This window comes from Dryobates pubescens, chromosome Z, assembly GCF_014839835.1.
Source record: "Dryobates pubescens isolate bDryPub1 chromosome Z, bDryPub1.pri, whole genome shotgun sequence".
NCBI lineage: Eukaryota > Metazoa > Chordata > Aves > Piciformes > Picidae > Dryobates > Dryobates pubescens.
Genome location: NC_071657.1, coordinates 92,810,407 through 92,831,400, shown reverse-complemented (window position 1 = coordinate 92,831,400; position 20,994 = coordinate 92,810,407). Strand labels below are relative to the sequence as shown.

Genomic DNA, 20,994 nt, shown 5'->3' with positions numbered 1-20,994 from the left:
TCTGAATATCATCTAGCCCAGTACCCCTACTGGAACAATAATAATAGATGTTCCAAGGAAGCATTAATTCTCATGCAATGCACCTACTGCATGCAGTTATCCCCCATCCTCCAGCCTTCAAGGAAGAACACTCTTGGAGTCCCAAATAGTCTAAACACTAAGCAAAAGAAATGCTAGGTGAGTATGTAATGATATGCACGAGCAGACCCTTGTCAGTTATACAAAGATATTTATTGAACAGAAGAGAAAAAATTTCTTTCAGACAAGTTTTTCAATATGAGGGAATTTATTTTCATGAAAGGAAATGTGACTTACGGATTGACATGTCTATATTAAATTTAGGTAGAACTGAGTTTCAGAAATCAGTACTTTGCCAATAGTGAAGATGGTCCTGCTTCACTGGTAGCTGCAATGTTTGTCTGTTTTGTGAACTGTAAATACTGGTACCACCACCTTTTAAAATGCACAAGATTGTCATGAAAGGTGCCTTGCAGGTGCCAGACCAGCACCTGCAAGGGTAGACCCTTGCTCCAAATAAAATGGACTGGGAGTGCACGCTTTGGAGACTGGCAGCACACTCTTAAAGCTTTGGTTTCCATGTTGTAAATTATCCTGCTGTATGTTCATAGTAAGATGGCAAAGAACAGAGAAGGTTGGCAGCTGCATTGGAAGCAACACGGAAGAAGTGTGACCTGTCATGAGCATAAGGGGAATTTACCTTTTTCCGCATCTAAAGAGTTTCTCACCTTTTTCTCTGAGTCCTTCTGTTCCATGGGGCATCATTTGTCATGCACTGGTCATTGGGAGTATTTTTATAACGTGTAAATGATGGCAGAAGTATGCTTTGAATTTTCCTTCTAGGAGTAGCAGAAATAACAGCAGATCACATGACGTGGCTGTTCAAACAAGTATGCATCTATTCTAGTAACATTTTCCCACCCAAACATAGCATCCAAGTGGCCTGTGGAGACCATGTGATTACTGGAGCCTGGCTCACTCTGAGGGCTGTGCGTTGGAAACTTAACCATTAAGCCTCTGTCCTTACTTTAATTGTTATTACATTAATCCTCGGCCGTGAAGTGATAAGGCCACCTTAATTTCACAAGGAGATATTTGGAATGGTACATCTGAGTTGTCTATCCATTAAAGTAGTGGAGCATTAGAAGGAAAACATAGACCCTCCTTCCCCATTTACATCTGAAGTTACTGTAACATAGGTGAGTTTGTCCGTGACTGTTTTTCGTGGGTCTGAGGAGTTTCGGGGACAAAACAGATGATTGCTGAGTCGATGCTATAAGCGAGCTGTAGTACGGGGGGACTGCTTCTGCTTCCCAAGCTCCAGGATTGGGGTTGCTACTCCACCCTGCCTGACCCTGCCGCCGATTCCCCCGTGGGACAGCGCCCGGGACGGAGTCTCTGGGCTCGGCAGCTGCGGCGCGGCTGGACAGCTCTCCCACGCTCCAGCCTGGGCCATCGCCTTAGCCGGGCCATCAACTGAAAGGAGCCGCCAGCCGCCGGGGCCCCTGCAGCTGGCGGTTCCCCGCAGTCAACGGCCACGCCTCGGGCGCAGCCGACGTCAGTGGACGTCACGGCCAAGCCCCCCACCCTCCCTCTGCCCGCGGCATCCGCTGTCCTGCCCGCTCCCGCTCTTCTCGCTTGGCGTTGGACGGCAGCAGCTGCCGCCTCGGACCAGCCCGCAGCCCCTCTGCATCCCCTTCCCCGAGAGGTCCGCAGCGCGAAGATGGCGGCGTGCAAATTCCTCCTGCCGACATTCAGCCGTCGCATCCTCCTTCCCGCTGCGCGGGTGCGGGGCGCCGCGGTGGAGGTAAAGCAAAGAGGCGGGAGCGGTCAGACCCTCAAGTCGCCTCTCGGCCGCGCTTCCCCATAGCCGGCGGCCCCGCGAGCAGTCTGCGTACCGCTCCGCGTCGCTCTGCCCGCCGGCACTTAGCCGCTGCCGCGCCCGCCCAGCCGGCGGTGACCTTGACTGGGTACCCGCTGCGGCCGCGATCGGGACCGTCTTCGCTGGGAGTGCCGATGTCTGCCGCGGAGACGCGAGCTGAGTGGGAGCAGGAGGCCAGAGCCCAGGGGTTGTCCGCCCCCACGGCAAAGTGATGGGTTTTGTTTCGTCGGTTTTTTTTCCCTATTAACGTGACGGGTTTGGCCCGAAGGAGGCCCGTGGGCGCTGCGGAAGGCGGAAGGCGGGGTGGGGAGCAGAGCTCGGCTCCGGGGCAGGCCAGACCCCAGCAGTGCGTTGGGATGTGGTGACTTTGGGGGCCGGCCTAGAGGTTTGGCTTTGAGGTTTAGTTTGGTAAATTTCCCCTGCATTTGAAATCGCAGCACAATTACAGTATGTAATATATTTCGATCATGCTCTTGCCACGTCAAGGTTTTCTAAACGTGGGCTGGAGGTGTAGGCAAGGAGAGCACAGCTCTCTGGACACTCTGTCATGTATTGGTATTCAAAGATGTGTGGAGTTCAGCCCACTTGTTTGCTCTCCTGGGGGAAGCTTCTCCTAATCCTCACCAGTTTAATGCTTTCCAGCCCATGTGTAACCATAGACAAGTTGATTTTTTGACCCATTCATCCAGAATGGTTTCCTTGGCTTTTCTTACTTAATTTTAAAGAGCTTATCTGGCCTCTTTATGCCTATGTTTAGTCTTCCTGATCTCGTTTTGGACAAATAATAGTATCTCGTGGTTTCATAGTATCCTGTGGTTTCAGTCTTTGTTTTGCTAAATGATATTTCACTCTTTTATAATGTTTGCTTCAGTTTTGTGGATAATTCTAGGAGCTCCTCTGTTCCCATATTACTTCTCTCTTAAATCTGGGATGCCAGAATTGCAGCCAGTTCCTGAAGTTGTAGCTTGCAGCCTTGGTGTGCAGGGGTAACATGACTAATTCCTGTCATCGTGTGTTCCTGAAAGTCCATGGCTCTCAAACGGCAGAGTGGTGGGAAGGGGATTGGAAAGCATATTTGGTGTAGAAGGGCAGATAGCCTCATTAGAGACATCCAACCTTGGGGTGCACGCATACGTAATGCATTCTGGCCTGTTGTTCCCTGCTGTTAACAGGCAGTTAGAAAGATAGTGGAAAAGATGCCATGTGATCTTTTTGAAGTATTTTCCTATGTGTGGGTACAAGGACACAGCTGTGACCTGGGCTCCCTCCAGCCCTGGCCCTTGTGCCTCTGCATGCAGCTCTGTTGTACTGTGGCTCCAGAGGCTGCCAGTACTTAACACTAATTTGCCACCAGAGGAGACACTCTTTGCACCCTTACTGTTGTTATGGAACGGTGTTTCTGATAGAAAGTTGTGGTATAATCCAGCATGAGGAAGCATTTGTACTCTTTCTTACCTGTCCCTCTCCCTGATGACCTCAAGTGCTGATTTTTTTAATATTTTTTTTTTTTTACTCATCAAAGCATTGCAGTGTCAGTGTTTCCATAGGGAAGGAGATAAGCCTCAGTTCAGAAGGGTTTTCTTAATAGTTAGTATAAACTTTTGCAGCCTTCAATTTATAATGAAGGCAGCTTGTATAATTTTGAAACTGAACAAAAAATTATTACCCTGGTTATAGCTGAATCTTAAGGCAACCTTTTAGGGAAGAATTGGGCTGTTATCTTCAAAACTGTATATATTAGCTTGTTTGGTGTTTATTTACTCATCCTCCTCTCCCTTGTTTGAAATTTCTCACTTTACTGTGGAATTAGAAGTGGAAACACCAGTAAGAAGTATTTCAACTTGCAAATACCCTCAATTTATGAAGCCTGTGTCAGTTGGTCCTGATGCCTTGACAGTACTTGATTAATAGTAGTACATGTTGGTATTAGTGGAAAATACTTAAGAAAAAACAAATAGGGTAACTGACTTAAGAATATAGTAGATGTGTTATGATAACTCTGTAATGGCTCTGCACTGTGTAGTTTTGAACATGGGATTTGTATTGATTTCCCTCTTGCCCTCCCCTGTTCATCAGTTTATTGGATTCTCCCATATTCTACCAACAGTAGAGTTCTGAGATTGCACTGGGAAGATGGTGGAAGTTCACCCTGTTGAAGAGAGTTGCTGCTTATTATACTGCCAGAACAAGCCTATACTTCCCATAGTGCCGTGTTCTCTTGTCAAATTTTGTGATAGTGTTGGATTTCTGCATTTGCCATTTTTGGTTGTTTTGTGTCTGTGTCAAGGGTTAGGGCTGTGCCAGCCTCTACGTAGGTGACAGACACTGTCTATTAACCTCCCTCTCTTCCTAAAGGGGAGAATAGAATAGAATAGAATTAGAATAGAATATGCTAGGCTAGGCTAGAAAAGAATAGCATAGCATAGCATAGCGTAGACTAGACTAAACTAGACTAGACTAGATTAGAATAGACTAGAATAGAATAGAACAGAATAGAATTAACCAGGTTGGAAAAGACCTTTGAGATCATCAAGTCCAACCTGCTCTCCAGCCACTCTGTCCTCAGCCTGTAGCAGTGCGTGGGGTTGTTGTAGCCAGTGTGTAGAATCCAGCACTTAGATGTGTTAAATCTCATGCCCTTGGACTCTGCCCATCTGGCCAGCCTGTCAAGGTCCCTCTGAATAAGGATGAGGGACTGACAAACTGGAAAACTAAAGAGCTGCAATGAAAATAAAATCAGTAAAATGAGATATATACAAATAAATGCAAAGTCAGTCTTGAACACACCACCCACACATCCCCCAGTATGCCCACTCCTGATGGCAATTCTGTCCCTTTCACTACTGATGCTCTGGGCAGGCACTGGGGAAGGCCCAGACTGGACTCTACAGCAGATGGAAATAGGATTCAGGATCTGCATTCTTGAACTGGATTCAGAAACACACGGATTGGGATCAAAGGCAGAATGGGTAGAGTCCTCCTTGGACACTGGCCATTGAAGAGAGCTTGGTTCATGTGATCCCTTAGCTTCATACTGAACATAACACATATATGAAATTGAAAACCTTGTTAATCAGTTTAGGGTCACCTGTCATGTCCACTCCTCCCCAGGCTTACTTTTTGCCTGCCCCCCCACAGCGTGGTGCTCAAGGTTTAACCTTGGCAGTTTAAGCAAGAAACTTTCTTCATACCAATCCTTGTTAGTAACTATAAATATCCAAGGATTATCGCTTCTAGAAACAACACTGTCTGGATACATACGCCATTAACTTAGAAAGGGCAGTTACATAGAAGAGTCTGAGCTGAAAATTAAAATCACTGAACATAATTGGCTATGTTCCAACTCAAACTGGGACAGTCTCGATGACTTTGAAGAAAAAAGTATCATTGATAGGTTAAAGCAGTCTTTGGGATGCTGCAACTCATGTTGAAGAATTGCATTTGTGAATTTGTTCACAGTAAGAAACAGCAGTTTAGGATGGACTTCAGGAATATAAAATCTATTTGGATATTTAGAACAGGATAGAATAGAACAGGATAGAATAGAATAGAATAGAATAGACCAAACCAGGTTGGAAGAGACCTTTGAGATCATTGAGTCCAACCTATCATCCAACACTATTTAATCAACTAAACCATGGCACCAAGCACCCCATCCAGTCTCTTCCTAAACACCTCCAGTGATGGTGACTCCACCACCTCCCTGGGCAGCCCATTCCAATGCGCAATCACTCTTTCTGGGAAGAACTTCTGCCTAACATCCAGCCTAAACCTCCACTGGTGCAGCTTGAGACTTGTGCTCCAAACCCCACCCCAGTTTTGTAGCCCTTCTCTGGACATGTTCCAGCAAATCAACATCTTTCTGAAACTGAGGGGCCCAGAACTGGACACAGGACTCGAGGTGTGGCCTAACTAGTGCTGAGTCCAGAGGCAGAATGACCTCCCTGCTCCTGTGGGCCACACTATTCCTGATGCAGGCCAGGATGCCATTGGCCTCCTTGGCCACCTGGGCACAATGCTGTGTCATGTTCAGTCTACTATCAACCAGTATTCCCAGGTCCTTTTCTGCTTGGCTGCTCTCCAGCCACTCTGACCCCAGCCTGTAACACTGCATGGGGTTGTTGGAGCCAGTGTGTAGAATCTGGCACTTAGATGTGTTAAATCTCATACCCTTGGACTCTGCCCATCTGTCCAGCCTGTCAAGGTCCCTCTGCAGAGCCCTTCTACCCTCTAACAGATCAACTCCTGCCCCCAGCTTGGTGTCATCTGCAAACTTACTGATGATGGACTCAGTCCCTTCATCCAGATCAGCAATAAAGGTATTGAACAGGATGGGGCCCAGCATTGATCCTGCTGATGCTGTCCAAGCCATGGGCAGTCAGCTTGGCCAGGAGTTTGCTATGGGGGATGGTGTCAAAGGCCTTGCTGAAGTCCAGGTAGACTACATCCACAGGCCTGCCCACATCCATGAGGCAGGTCACCTGATCATAGAAGGAGATCAGGTTGGTCAGGCAGGACCTGCCCTTCCTAAGTCCATGCTGGCTGGGCCTAATGCCTTGGCCATCCTGTAAGTGCTGTGTGACTGCACTCAAGATGACCTGTTCCATAATCTTGCCTGGCACTGAGGTCAGGCTGACAGGTCTGGAATTCCCTGGTTGTTCCTCCTGCCCTTTTTGTGGATGGACATCATGTTGGCCAGCTTCCAGTCTTCTGGGACCTCTCCAGTGAGCCAGGACTGTTGAAAAATGATGGAGAGCATCTTGGCCAGCTCATCTGCCAGCTCTCTCAGCACCCTGGGATGGATCCCATCTGGTCCCATGGACTTGTGGGGATCCAAGTGTCTAAGCAGGTCTCTAACTATTTCCTCCTGGACCAGAGGGGAACTATACTGCTCCGTGCCTCCATCTGCCAGCTCAGGAGGCCAGTTGTCTGGAAGACAACCTATCCTGCTGTTAACGTTTGAGACAAGGTGTTAAGTACCTCTGCCTTTTCCTCATCTTTTGTTACTATGTTCCCCTCCATGTCCACTAAGGAGTGGAGGTTGTCCTTGCCGCTTCTCTTCCTATTAATATTTTTGTAGAAGGAATTTTTGTTGTCCTTCACAGCAGTGGCCAATCTAAGCTCTAGAGAGGCTTTTGCCTCTCTAATTTTTTTCCTGTATGACCTAGCAACATCATTAAACATTCCATGGGTTGCCTCACCTTTCTTCCAAAGATGATACACCCTCTTTTTCTCCCTTAATTCACTCAGAAGCTCATTGCCCATCCAGGCTGGCCGTCTGCCCCGGCGGCTCATCTTCCGGCACATTGGCACAGCCTGTTCCTGCCCCTTCAAGAGTTCTTTCTTGAAGTAGGTCCAGCTCTCCTGGACCCCTTTGTTTTTAAGGGCTGTTTCCCAAGGTACCTTCTGAATTAGTTCCTTGAGTAACCTGATGCCTCTACTCCGGAACTCCAGAGTGAAGGTTTTGTTGCTGCCCCTCTTAGCTTGACTGCATATTGAAAACTCAATTATCTCATGGTCACTGCCTCCAGCCTCCAGCCACCACATCTCCCACCAGCCCTTCTCTGTTTGCAAAAAGAAGGTCAAGCAAAGCCTTACCCCTGCTAGGCTCACACAGCAGCTGGGATAAGAAACTATTCTCCATACACTCTTAGAACCTTCTAGACTGCCTCCTCTCTGCTGTGTTAAGTTCCCAGCAGGTATCAGGCAGGTTAAAATTGCCTGTAAGAACAAGGTCTGGTGATCTTGAGACAGCCTCTAGGTGCCTATAGAATAATTCATGAACTTCTTCCTCCTGGTTGGGTGGTCTATAACAGACTCCAACCAGGCTGTCAGCCATGTTGGTCTTCCCTCTAATTCTCTCCCACAGGCACTCAGCATGGTCATCCTTGATCTCTAATTCCAAGGCATCCAGTGCCTCCCTGATGTACAGGGCCACCCCTCCACCCCTTATCTCTCACCTGTCTCTCCTGAAGAGCATGTAGCCATCAATTACAGTGCTCCAGTAATGTGAGTCATCCCACCACATTTCTGTGATGGCAACTCCATCATAACTTTCCTGCTGTAATAAGGCTTCCATCTCCTCTTGTTTGTTACCCATGCTACGTGCATTAGTGAACATGAACTTCAGCTGGGCTGCTTATTTCACCACTATTGTCAAGTCGATGCAGATCAAGTTAAGTCTAAAGCTTTCATACAACTTTGATTGTCATAAACATGAGTAGTGTGGAGTACAGTGAAAAAATAGGGCAATAAAGTTTTTATTTTGAAGACATAAAGTTTTTATTTTGAAGACCTGAACCTGTCTCTTCCTCCCCTACCCCTCAATATTTAGTGTTTACAGTAGCAATATCTGTTTTAAAAAATAGTTTCCCACTTACATAGCCAGAAAAATGGTCATTGATATAAAACTACTTTGTAATGCTTTTTATTAATTCCCCTGTTTATTTCAATGTTTTTGCAGATTTGTGGATGCTATTTTTCTACCAGCTCTCATCACAACACCAAATTTTATACTGATCCTGTTGAAGCTGTGAAAGATATACCTAATGGGGCAACTATACTTGTTGGGGGTAAATACTTAAATTCTTTATGGCTGCAATCACATGTTCTGCTAGTGATATACCTTTAGTTATTTCACTGTGTTTCATTTAACTTTAACTACTTTGAGAAGACATTCATCTTGTATAGGTGTTTTAACCAAGTTATTTTCTATTCTGCTAATGACTGGCTGGCTCTCTCAGTGAGAAAATAAGTTGTTTTAGTTTTTGTTTGAGGAGGAAAAAATTATCATTAATATGTTTTTTCCCCAGGAATGAAGTGTTAGCCTTTACTTGTGCTAGTTTGAATGCAGAAAACTAACTCAGGCCTTTTCAAATTAGCATTATTTATGTATGGTAGATTAAAATTTGGTTTGATTGTTTTTATGGTATCATTCTTCATATTCTGTATCTATGTAATCACTGGGTCTCTGTGACCTTGATCAAATCACATAACCTGTTTTTGGCTGTAGGAATTGAAGGTAATGCTTATTTACATTACACTGAATGGTTATTAAGCATTTCCAGAAGAGTCAAGAAGTTTTGTCATACTGCATTTCACTGTGACTTTGAGCTTTTGAATATTCTAGATGATTTCCACACTACATGCTGGACAATCCACTGAAAGAAAAGCAGTGTCTCTATTTAGTGGATTATAAGTGAATTTTAGGATTGAGGAAGTAATTAATGTAATGACATAAAACATGGGAGACCTCATTTGAGATGTGTAATAGGGCAAAATGTATTTTAGGAAGAATTATTTTGTTGTAACAAAAGACTATCTGTGGCTAAGTGACTGGGAAGGAAGTGGTAGTAGTTGTAGGGTGAGAGTCTGCCCTGAGACTCAGGTAGCCTCAGATGTGGTATGGTGTTTCATTTCAGACATACTGGGTTCTTGCAAAATAGGTGAGAGTGGGAGGCACCTCAGAGTGGGTGGAGGTCTGGGTTACTGTGCTTCCAGATACTCTTCTTCCTGAGGGTATTAAGTTTCCAAGATTTTCATCAACTAATTATAGGCTAAGCTGTATGAGACAACTCCTTTCTTCTCCTGTTTCACATTGTTATGTACAGCAAAGAACTGAAGGTTAACTTGGTAGAAAGAGGGGAAGGAATAATGAGTACAGTGGTTAGGACACGCATCAGGAGAGCCAAGGTCCTGTTGTCCTTCTGCAAAGGTCATTTGTGCATTAGTAGATCTTTGATGGTTGGCTGGCTTTCATCCAAACTGTGAAGCATCTAGTAACCGAGAGATTACAGTACTAGGGTGCAACTCTTTCCAGAAGTGTTGGTTTGTTTAGTCAACTAAGGAGCCTGTTCCACTCAAAAAAGATTTTAAATTCAGCAATGCACATTTTCTGACTTCTGATTAATCTATTTCAAACAGTTCTTACATGTTCAGTTTTCTTCTGTTTTACACAGGGTTTGGATTGTGTGGGATCCCTGAAAACCTCATTGGGGGTTTACTGAAGACTGGAGTAAAGGGAATAACAGCAGTCAGTAATAATGCAGGGTAGGTATTCATATGTCTGTTGTCTATTAAGTATAGATTAAGCACTCCATTCATGTTGAAAAGATAACATGTTGGAAAAAGTCTTACTTTTCATCATAAGAATTTTCATATTAACTACACAGCTTTCTTCAAGCATACTACTTTTGGAATGAGTCCAGAAGGTACAGTACTGCATGTATACCCAGCTTTGTCAGGGTCCAATTGTTATTCTTGTAGGCAGTTGCAATTAGGTATATTTATATATATTTAACTGGTTGACTGTAACTGAAAATCCTGTCTTGGATGCTTTAAATATATTATCAGTGATTTTATTTATGTGTGTTTGAAGTTCTAGATAGGGATTTGCTTTTTTTAACCACAGTCTGGCCTTATTGTGGTTTTGTTACTTCAAAAAAGCCCCAAAAATGCAAACAACGGAACAACAGTGAGGAATATTTGTCATGAATGAGTAGAGAGCTTCTTTTAAAAGGCCTGGAATTTATTTATTTTTATTTTTTTTTAAATGTTGCTTACAAAGGAATTTATGTGGGATTGTAACATTTTTGTTCTTTTACATGTAATTTCTCAGTTTGTCATTAGGGCTTATTCACATAGGCTGGTCATTGGAGTAGACTCTGCAATACCTTATGATGTTCATATAGAGACATAGATGCAGCCACTTCTGTAGAAGTTAATTGATAAAGTGGAAGTTAAATTAAATAGAAAGATTGATTTGCAGACTATAATAACTCTTGTTTGAAATCAGCCTGGTTGATAAGACTAATATTCTATTCCTCATAGTGCTGTTGGATGACTAGCATCTGCAGGTGTCCATAAATCCCGTTCAGTGACTTGTTTCATTAAATGTCACCTTCAACACCAGAATAATTTCAGTGTGCTTTATTTCATTGTAGATTTAAAGAATATTGGAAGACTAATAACTCCTGGTACACTTTCTTTAGCAAACTTGCTTTGATTAGGGAACCTAATCAAGAGGAGATTGGACATGGCACTTGGTGCCATGGTCTAGTCATGAGGTCTGTCGAGACAGGTTGGACTTGATGATCCTTGGGGTCTCTTCCAACCTTAGTTATACTGTGATACTGTGATACTGTAACCTATCATAAAATCTATTGCCTTGTGAAGTAAGAGTCTTCACACAGACAGAGGTACTGGGATTACATGCTTACATTATGGTTTACATATGGGTAAGGAAAATTGTGAACATTCTTTCTAGCTTTGTGTTTGAGGTTTTAAATTTTTTTTTAATGATATTGCTTACTTTCACCAAATGGCAATATGTGTTTTACTACATTTCTGGTGAACTTTTTACTGTAGCATACTGTGTTTGTGGTGAAATAATAATGAGGATTTTATATTACCTTCATGGAACTTCATTTATGCTTCCACTTAGAAGCTCTTAGGTTGGAAGTCTCCCATCTGTTCTGTAGAAGTTCAGCCTTTATCCAATTGCAGAATAAGAGTTGAAGGGGGGAAATATGTCACTGGGAAGACACTTGCTTCTGTACCTGTGTAAGAATAAAAGAGAGACAAATTTATGTGAGCCAGAAAGATTGTTTTGGTGTCATGAATGTCATTCTTGGTACAAAATGAAAATAGATGACAAACCTTCCTCCTTCAATTTCTGCAGCCTTGCCAAAGAAGTAAATTAGATGGGATTTATCTAATAATGATTTGTGCTATTTGTTGAAAATAGCATCATTAAATCTCCCTTATACTTTGCCCATAGCTTTGTGTTTGTCTGCTTTGATTTTAACCTGACTGTATTTCATATAAGTTAAAGCCAGAATACCATTCAAACCCCACAGATCACTTTTACATGTATATGTATATATACATATATACATATATATATACATATATATATACATGTCTCTCTGTCTCTTGCTGATCAGGGTCCATGCCACATGCTGCAAATATCTCTGTATATTTTTATGCATATTTATTTTCTGGCCTTCCAAGGCTGAAGTTCACAATCTGTTGATGTCACATTTTTTTCAGTGCTTCCTGCTTGACATTGTGCATTCATTGGATAACAGGTGTGGTTTGTGTTGGTATTTTGCTCATATACAGTAAAAGTTGAGCTCTTGTGCAAAACAATTTCTGCTGGATAACAAAAAGAAGGAAGGAAGAGATAGAAACCATTCTGTGTGGAGAGATCTGTAACTTAAAATTTATATACATGTAACATATTAAGATATGTACATATTAAGGTAGTACATATTAAGATATGCAACATATACACATATATGTAGAAAGAGATTGCACAGATAGTCCTTGGAGAAAAGTGAGGGAAGTTTAAATTTGAGGAAAAGGGAGAAGAAATGTGTTGCAGAACGAAATGGAGAAGATGATGTTTTGTATTGTCTTCTGCGTATAGTTAGTGATGTTACAAGTTAGAATCAATTTTGCTTGAAATAATGCTAACTGTCCTGAAAATTTTTGGAACTTTGAGGCTCGAGTAATTACTGCAAATTGTTCACTTGCTGGCAAAAAAACAAATTTTCTTATTTCTTTAAGCTAGTTTCCCATAAATATTCACTGGAGTCTGGTAAGCCCCTCACAGAACAGTGTGATGATTTGAAAATACCAAAGGGCATCTGGGCTTTTTATAAAATCTAGTTTGTAAAAATCCTGCTTTTGCTGTCATATTGAACAGTATCGTTGATTTTGAAAGTAAATTAATAATAAAATATAGTCTTACTTATTGTCCTTATTTTTTTGTATTATTACTATATGAAACTTAGGCTGCTGTAGTCCATCAGGGTTTGTTAACTGGGCTAAAGCACAGATGTCAGCATTAATAAAGTCAGAGTTCTCATCACAGCAATTGATAATAATTTAAAAATCTTCTAATCCCTGCCAAAAAAGTATAGTGATATTACCAAATACTGCAGCAATAATTAGATTTTGAAACTGAGGTAGCAGAGCAATTATATACCTGCAGCAATAGTACTTCGGGGTGTGAGACGTTCTTGCAGTTTTGAGATGTCAGGTACTTTGTGGGTTAAGTAATTTGCCACTTTTCAAGAGGCCTTAGAATTCAGTGTGTTTTGCTTTGGTGCTGTTGTGCTGCAGTTGCTGTGCTTTTCTTTATCATCATGGCTGCAGCTTCTCCAGCTCTTCCAGGAAACAGGAAATAATTGATTATAATTAGGTTTTCTAATCCTGAAGTGGGTTTAGCAGGCAACTTTTAACTGGAGTGGGGAAGGAGCCAGTATCTTTGGAGAAAGGAGGCAATCTCTTTGGCAGAGCAGAGCATGCTGCAGGGGTTAAGTCACATCTTTTAATATGCGTGAACCACAAAATGTGCTACGGAGCCATCTACTTATAACTGAATAGCAGCAATGGAGACAGTGCAGTGGAGGCAAGTAGTAATTGCAAAGATCATAAATGATCTTACTAACTGTTTTATCAGGAACAAAGGTTCATCAAAGCCTATAAATGATTGGTAATGTCTGGAAACAGCTTCAAAGGTGTAGGATGTTTATAAGTTCACACCCTGCTGTTCTGTACTGAAGTGTAATAAGGAGATTGCTGTTCAAATCATGTAGTTGCTGCCAGGTAAAGCCCTTGTTTTAGCCTTTGAAAGGCTTGCCAAGGGTGTTTTGTACAGTAGTTGCACTGCTACACTGACTGTCCAATTTGTGTGCTAGCTAGTGAAATGCACCTTTAAGAGTAGTTACTCTTTTGCCAAGCCAAACAAGGCAAAGTGTTTGAAGGTGAAGCAGTACAAATATTCACTATCTCTGGAATTTTCAGAACTTGCTGCAGGGGAAACTTGAGCTTGTGAACCAGGGAGATAGTGAAAGATAATACAGTGGGCAAGTGTCCCTCTGAAATAACAATGTCTCACACCTTTTGTTGTAACTCACTTGTTTTGCGTAGATTTGTATTTTAAATACTTCCTCTACACTATGTTATTACAAGCCCTTTAAATTTAGGGGACTATGTCTCAGCTACTGAAAGCTGTTTTATTAAAATTTTGCTACATTACTGTTTAAGTAATAATTAAATAATTTATTTGCTCTACATGTCTGTAGATCCATGCTATAAACCTGATTCAGTAAATTCCCAACATAGTTGTGGTTAGTATGCAATACCTTCTTTGGCCTTGCTATTTTCCCATCTGCTTGTGACTTGCATACTGATTTTGAGTTACAGTGGATGTGGACTTTGTAGCTTATAGAATTAACCAGGTTGGAAAAGACCTTCGAGTTCAGCAAGTCCAACCCGTCCCCCAACACCATCTAACCAACTAAATCATGACACTGAGTGCCTCATCCAGGCTCTTCTTAAACACCTCCAGTGATGGTGACTCCACCACCTCCCTGGGCAGCACATTCCAATGGCTAATCACTCTTTCTGGGAGGAACTTCCTAACATCCAGCCTAAACCTCCCCTGGTGCAGCTTGAGAATGTGTCCTCTTGTTCTGGTGCTGGTTGCCTGGGAGAAGAGACCAACCATCACCTGGCTACCACCTCCCTTCAAGTAGTTGTAGAGAGCAATAAGGTCACCCCTGAGTCTTCTCTTCTCCAGGCTAATCATCCCTAGCTCCCTCAGCCTCTCCTCATAGGGCTTGTGCTCCAAACCCCTCACCACCTTTGTTGCCCTTCTCTGGACGCTGATACAGGTGATCAGATCTATTCTTTCAGGATCTGTGTCACAACACGAAATACATTCTTGTCAGCTTAGCCAAACGGTTAAATAATTTTGGTTATAATCAGATTCTGATATCAACTCTTTCATTTACCACTCTACTGGCCTGACTCCATACCTGACAAAAATGAAGTCCATTATTTGTAGTAGCTGCACATGTGGTCTCACTGTCGTATCAAATGAATTCTTACAGCATGCTGTCAGATTATCACAGATTCAGTCTGTTCTGTGCTTCAAGGGTATCAGCAGCTTTTTCAATGTTTGGTTTCTGTGCTCTTATTGAAGAAATTCTTTGTGTTACAAGGTTACACATTAGTAAGGAGAAAGTACCTTTGAGATAAACATTTGAACTGTAGGTCATGATGCCTGAGTGTACTGTCATTTCTGTTGAGTGTAATAAATTTTTCCTAATGCACTATTTTCAGTGGCCCAATCTTTGGGTAAGGCCCCACTACTCCATAGCATCAGATGCAATGGTAAACTTACTGAACCTGATGCTTCAAAGCAAAAAAGATTTCTCTGTGTTATATGGAAAAGTTTTTCCAATGTTCTTAGCAATTACATGTTTTGAATTAAAGCAGGATTAAGACATTTGATTTATGTTAAACTTCAATACTATTTAATTTTTCAGTCATTGCTTTGAATTGCATAGTTCTGTTAATATACATCTGCCATTTTTGCCAGAATCCTTGTTTGTTCTTGCATATGTAGCTCTTAGAGCTTGATTCCATCATTATTACTTTTTTGGTTTTATATATATGTATGTATATATATGTATATAAATATATATGTGTTATATATACATATATTTCCAGCATGGATTTAGGAAGGGCAGGTCCTGCCTGACCAACCTGATCTCCTTCTATGATCAGGTAACCCGTCTGGTGGGTGTGGGGAGGCCTGTGGATGTAGTCTACCTGGACCTCAGCAAGGCTTTTGACACTGTCCCCCACAGCAAACTCCTGGCCATGCTATGAGCCCATGGCTTGGATGGGAGCACACTGTGATGGGTTAGGAACTGGCTGGAGGGCTGAGCCCAGAGAGTGGTGACGAATGGTGCCACATCCAGCTGGCAGCCAGTCACCAGTGGTGTGCCCCAAGGATCAGTGCTGGGACCCATGCTCTTTAACATCTTTATTGATGATCTGGACGAGGGCATCGAGTCCATCATCAGTAAATTTGCAGATGACACCAAGCTGGGGGCAGGAGTTGATCTGCTGGAGGGTAGAGAGGCTCTGCAGAGGGACCTCGACAGGCTGGGCAGATGGGCAGAGTCCAATGGCATGAGATTGAACACATCCAAGTGCCGGGTTCTGCACATTGGCCACAGCAACCCCATGCAGAGCTACAGGCTGGGGTCAGAGTGGCTGGAGAGCAGCCAGGCAGAGAGGGACCTGGGGGTGCTGGTCGATGGGAGGCTGAACATGAGCCTGCAGTGTACCCAGGCAGCCAAGAGGGCCAATGGCATCCTGGCCTGCATCAGGAACAGTGTGGCCAGCTGGAGCAGGGAGGTCATTCTGCCCCTGGACACTGCACTGGTTAGGCCGCACCTCGAGTCCTGTGTCCAGTTCTGGGCCCCTCAGTTTAGGAAGGATGTTGACTTGCTGGAATGTGTCCAGAGAAGGGCAACAAAGCTGGTGAGGGGTTTGGAGCACAAGCCCTACAAGGAGAGGCTGAGGGAGCTGGGGCTGCTTAACCTGGAGAAGAGGAGACTCAGGGGTGACCTTATTGCTCTCTACAACTACCTGAAGGGAGGTTGTAGACAGGTGGGTGCTGGTCTCATCTCCCTGTTGCAACCAGCATGAGAAGAAGATGACACAGTCTCAGGCTGCACGAGGGGAGGTTTAGGCTGGAGATTAGGAAGAAGTTTTATACAGAGAGAGTGATTTGCCATTGGAATGGGCTGCCCAGGGAGGTGGTGGAGTCACCATTATTGGAGGTGTTCAGGAGGAGACTTGATGGGGTGCTTGGTGCCATGGGTTAGTTGTTTAGGTGGGTTGGATTGGTTGATAGGTTGGACGCGATGAAGGTCTCTTCCAACCTGGTCTATTCTATTCTATTCTATTCTATTCTATTCTATTCTATTCTATTCTATTCTATTCTATTCTGTTACACGTGTTATGTATATAATATATATGTCTATGTATATATTAGTTTTATATCTACTCACACGTCTATATAAATACTGTCAGGTGGAAGTTGCATTGCAAATTCACAGAAAGTTGAGAATTTTTTTCACATTGTGTAAGGTGTCAGGTGGTTTTAATTGCATGAATTCGATGGTCCCTTGTTTTAGAGAGTTAAAATATAATTGGAAAAGTCTATGAAGGCCTGGCAAGAAAGCTTGTCTGTCTACAAAGATATGATTAAGGTGATTCTCAGGTTATCCTACACTCTGTGTGTGTTATTTTTGTATATGCATAAGAAAATCTTTTAACATTCCAAGTTAGACACTTTCAGAAGTGAAATGAATGTCACTAATAACTATTGTCTTGTGGTGTTGAGGTGAATGGAGACAGATAAAAACCTGTGCAGATTAAAATCTGTTGTGAAAATAATGATGCAAGGTATCTGAGATATTTCCACTGCTGATTGTTTGAAGCAGTTTACTTTCTTTTTAAAATAGTCTCCCTTCTTTGTAAAGAATCTAATCAGATGCTTTATTATGTTTGGTATATTGGTGACACTGCATGAACTCCAAATCCCTGAAAATCAGACCAGGTGATGTTGCTAAGTTTAGTGTAGAGGTTATTTAGGATTTTGTCAGGGCAAATTGTGCAAAGTTTTGCACTGCATGGTGCTATTAGCAGTACAGATCACTTTCTGATTGTGATAAAAGACAAAACACAAAATAGGTGTATGTCTCAGCATGATTGAGGAACTTTGTTAACTTATTTGTAGAAAAGTGACGATGAAAGTTAAACCTAGGCTAGGTTTCAGCCAGGAGACTCTTGAAATATCATGCATTCATGGTAAAAATTCAAATATTTATCTTACCTTTATACTGTGTAACTTCCCTGTGAAGCTTCTACCTTTCTTTTTTCCCTTTCCATTAAGTAGTTCTCATTAGGACAGATGGGAAAATGTCCTAAGAAAAAGGAAAGAAAAAAGCAACTGAAGACAGTGTCTCAAGAATCAGGAGAGCAAATAAACATTGTTTCTGTCTAATTTACATTCCTGTGAGCGGAATCTCTTTTCTTCTACATGTTAGTTGACTCCTATTCCTTGTTTTACCCTCCTTCTATGCACCCTGCTGGAACTGGTGGACAGAAAAAGAGAAGTGGATTGTCACTCTGATGATTATCAATCAGGTTTTGCCACTGTCTCACATAATATAGTCATAGGGAAGCTTAGGAAGTGTGAGTTAGATGAATGGATAGGGAGGTAGATTGAGAACTGGCTGCATAACAGAGCACAGAGGGTTGTGATCAGTGGTGCAGGGTGAAGTTGGAAGCCCATGGGTAGCAGTGTTCCCCATGGGAACTGGGTCCAGTCTTATTCAACTTACTCATCAGTGATCTGTATGAAGGGAGTGTACTCTCTGCAGGTTTGCTGATGATAGAAAAATGGGAGGAGTGGCTGACACACCAGGAGGCTGTGATACATTCAGGCACTCCTGTGAGCTTGAAAGCTTTAGGCTATGTTACTAGAAGATGCCAAACCAGTAGTGATTGATGCATTTCTTTTAGTTGGGCAGCATATGTGTGGACCTACTAGAAGATGTAGTTGCATATAACTTGGAGCAGAACCTTTTGAAGACTGAAAAGCTGTTACAAAGTAAAACAGATGAGATGTAGTCTCCTTTCAGTGGAGAATGACAAAGAAAATTGCTTCACTCTCCCACCCTAGTCCTTTGCCAGGAAAACGTCTAACTCTGGAACAGGTCCATCTGTTACCAAGTTCCATGCATAGTTGTGCAATGCACAGACCTGCCAAATGCTTGGAGAGACTGCTCATGTATCTGAAGTGTTTTTAGATTCATGTGTGTACATAAAGCATTCTCCAGGAGTAGGACCAACCATAAAGAGGCTTTTTTGCAGCAACATTATATTGCAGGAAAATGGTTTCTCTCTGAGGTTAAGCCTTGCTCCAGGATTCGTACTAAATGCTTTTCTTTCTCAATCTGAGTCCTCAGGGATGATGTAGTTACCCTCTTATCCTTCCAATCTCCAAATTATGAGAGGAGAAAGGACAGATGGGACATCATGTTATCTGCAGCATGTTTTAATTCTCCTACACGTTTTAATTCTAAACTGAAATATTCATGTTTATCTTTACCAGTGACTTCTGGTCTTGGTGAAATATGCCAGGAATATGCACCATAGGTCCTGGAGAATCCTTGAACAATGAGTATGGAAAAATACTTACTTCAAGAGATGTAGAGTGGAGCCATATATTTTAATTGACACAGTTCACCATTGGTTTCCAGTGTTCCCAGTAAAGGTAGCCAGATTGTCATGACCACTCTGGGTCTTCTTAGACACATGTAAATGCCTTTACAAAGGCAGAAAGAGAAGTGTAATTACCTCCTTTTACTCAAAAAACTCCAAAAGCCGTCTTATGTCTCTTGCCAGAGCATGATAGAATAGAATAAAATCTCTTTAGAATAGAATAGAATAGAATAAACCAGGTTGGAAGAGACCTTCGAGATCATCATGTCCAACCTATCATCCAACACCAAGTGTCCTTTTTTCAGCATAAGAATGCAAATTTTTATTGACTACTTTATCAGGTTCTGTAGGGCTTGTTGGAAAGGAAAACTCTGTGGAAAGCAAGAGGATTATTTTAACTGGAAACCTGAATGCAGGTTGCATCCTTAAAAAAAGATGGATAGTGCTATGTTTCCTTTAAAGAAATTTAGATCTGAAAGAAGCATTGGAGTAACAGCAATTGTTTTTTGGATGCTGCTCTGAAGATAAAGTGTGCTTGGGAGTTGCAATAGTTTTGTATTATCAAACAGGGAGATCTCCCCTGCTGCTTGACTTTCTGGAGGTAAAATTCCTTTTCTTGTTGTGATAGCAAAATAAGGCTATGTATTCTTGGTGACTGATCGATCCTCACTGCAATTGCTATTATTATTTATAATGAATTGACTGTCTTTAGGGTGAGGAGAAAGAGTAAATTATGTGAGGATGAACTTGGGAGAGTATGACAATAACATTTGTGCAACTTCTGTTTCTATAGGGAACTTTATAGTAAGTTTTGTTGGAGAGAAGATACCTGCCTGTAATATAGGAGGAAATCAAGTTGTCTGTATGGGATCCTTCATGGGTTCCTACTGAATGGTATGCACAGTCTTGATAAGAACAATGTAGTCCAGTAATTGTTTCTGAGACTGTAAGAGGAATTATTATAGAAAGATCTTCGTGAAATGAGTCAGAAATTTCTTTAACCATTAGAAATCTGCAGTTAACCCTCTGTTGCCATCCCTTGCTCATGTAAACAAGCATTAGGAGTCCTGTCTGCATGCTGAAATCTGGTGTCTGCCCATTTCTACTGCAAAGCTTGCAAATTTTGCAATAAGAACATCATTAAACATGCGAACGATGTGCAGAAGTAGCAAACTATGGTTTGTCAGCAGTTCAAGCTGCCTCTGCTTGTTCTTGCACTATAAAGCACTGCACAGTTTTTTTAGCCTCTGCACTTCTGCTACACAGTGCTATAGTTACACAAATCAATTAAACTGCCGTCAGATATTGTGTGTTATATTTGCTTGCTGTCTTTTATAACAAGAGTTACATGTGTTACCCTGTATTCTGACATTTGGGGTTTTGTTTGTTTGTTTGGGTTTTTTTTTAATTGGGTTTAAAAAAGAAATCTTTCCGGCAGGACTTCTCCTTCTACTCGTTCTACTTTCTCAGTTTCAAACTGCTGGAGTTCTTTTTTCCCCTGCGGAGTTAGAAATAAACATTGTTTCTAGGCAACACAGATTTTGTTCTCAAGGCTTTGGCACTGCAACACTTTGAACATTGCATCAGAGTTAGATTAACATTTTTATAGGTCAGCGTTGGTGAATATAGGAAGCTTTTATAGTAAGTCAAGTTCTTTACATCTAGAGAACATGGAACTCATAGAACCAGATCAAAGAAGCTTGTTTCAGTTCCTCTCACTTGGTTTCCAAACTGCCCGAATATGCAGAGAAGTGATGTGTCTTAAAATAGTCCTCATTATGCAGTTGAGAAGACTCCACATATGTTCATGCAGCTGTTGTCAGTGTTGTGGTAGGAGGTGAAAAGATGGTGCTGTTATTGCCACTTCCTAACCCAGCCCAGAGTGCTGCTGACCAAGCCACGGGCTGTCAGCTTGGCCAGGATTTGCTATGGGGGATGGTGTCAAAGGTCTTGCTGATGTCCAGGTAGACTACGTCCACAGCCTTCCCCACATC

The 20,994-nt window shown here is 42.2% G+C and overlaps 1 protein-coding gene across 1 annotated transcript in view; it reads left to right on the top strand.

Moving 5' to 3' along the window:
• The first annotated feature begins 1,581 nt into the window (after positions 1-1,581).
• Positions 1,582-20,994, top strand: part of OXCT1 (3-oxoacid CoA-transferase 1) — a 109,244-nt gene continuing 89,831 nt past the window's right edge. Inside the window, exons 1-3 of the mRNA XM_054178046.1 lie at positions 1,582-1,819; positions 8,364-8,472; positions 9,859-9,949. Of these exons, the coding sequence (XP_054034021.1) occupies positions 1,742-1,819; positions 8,364-8,472; positions 9,859-9,949 (278 nt within the window). The 5' untranslated portion in view covers positions 1,582-1,741. The remainder of the gene's footprint in view (positions 1,820-8,363; positions 8,473-9,858; positions 9,950-20,994) is intronic.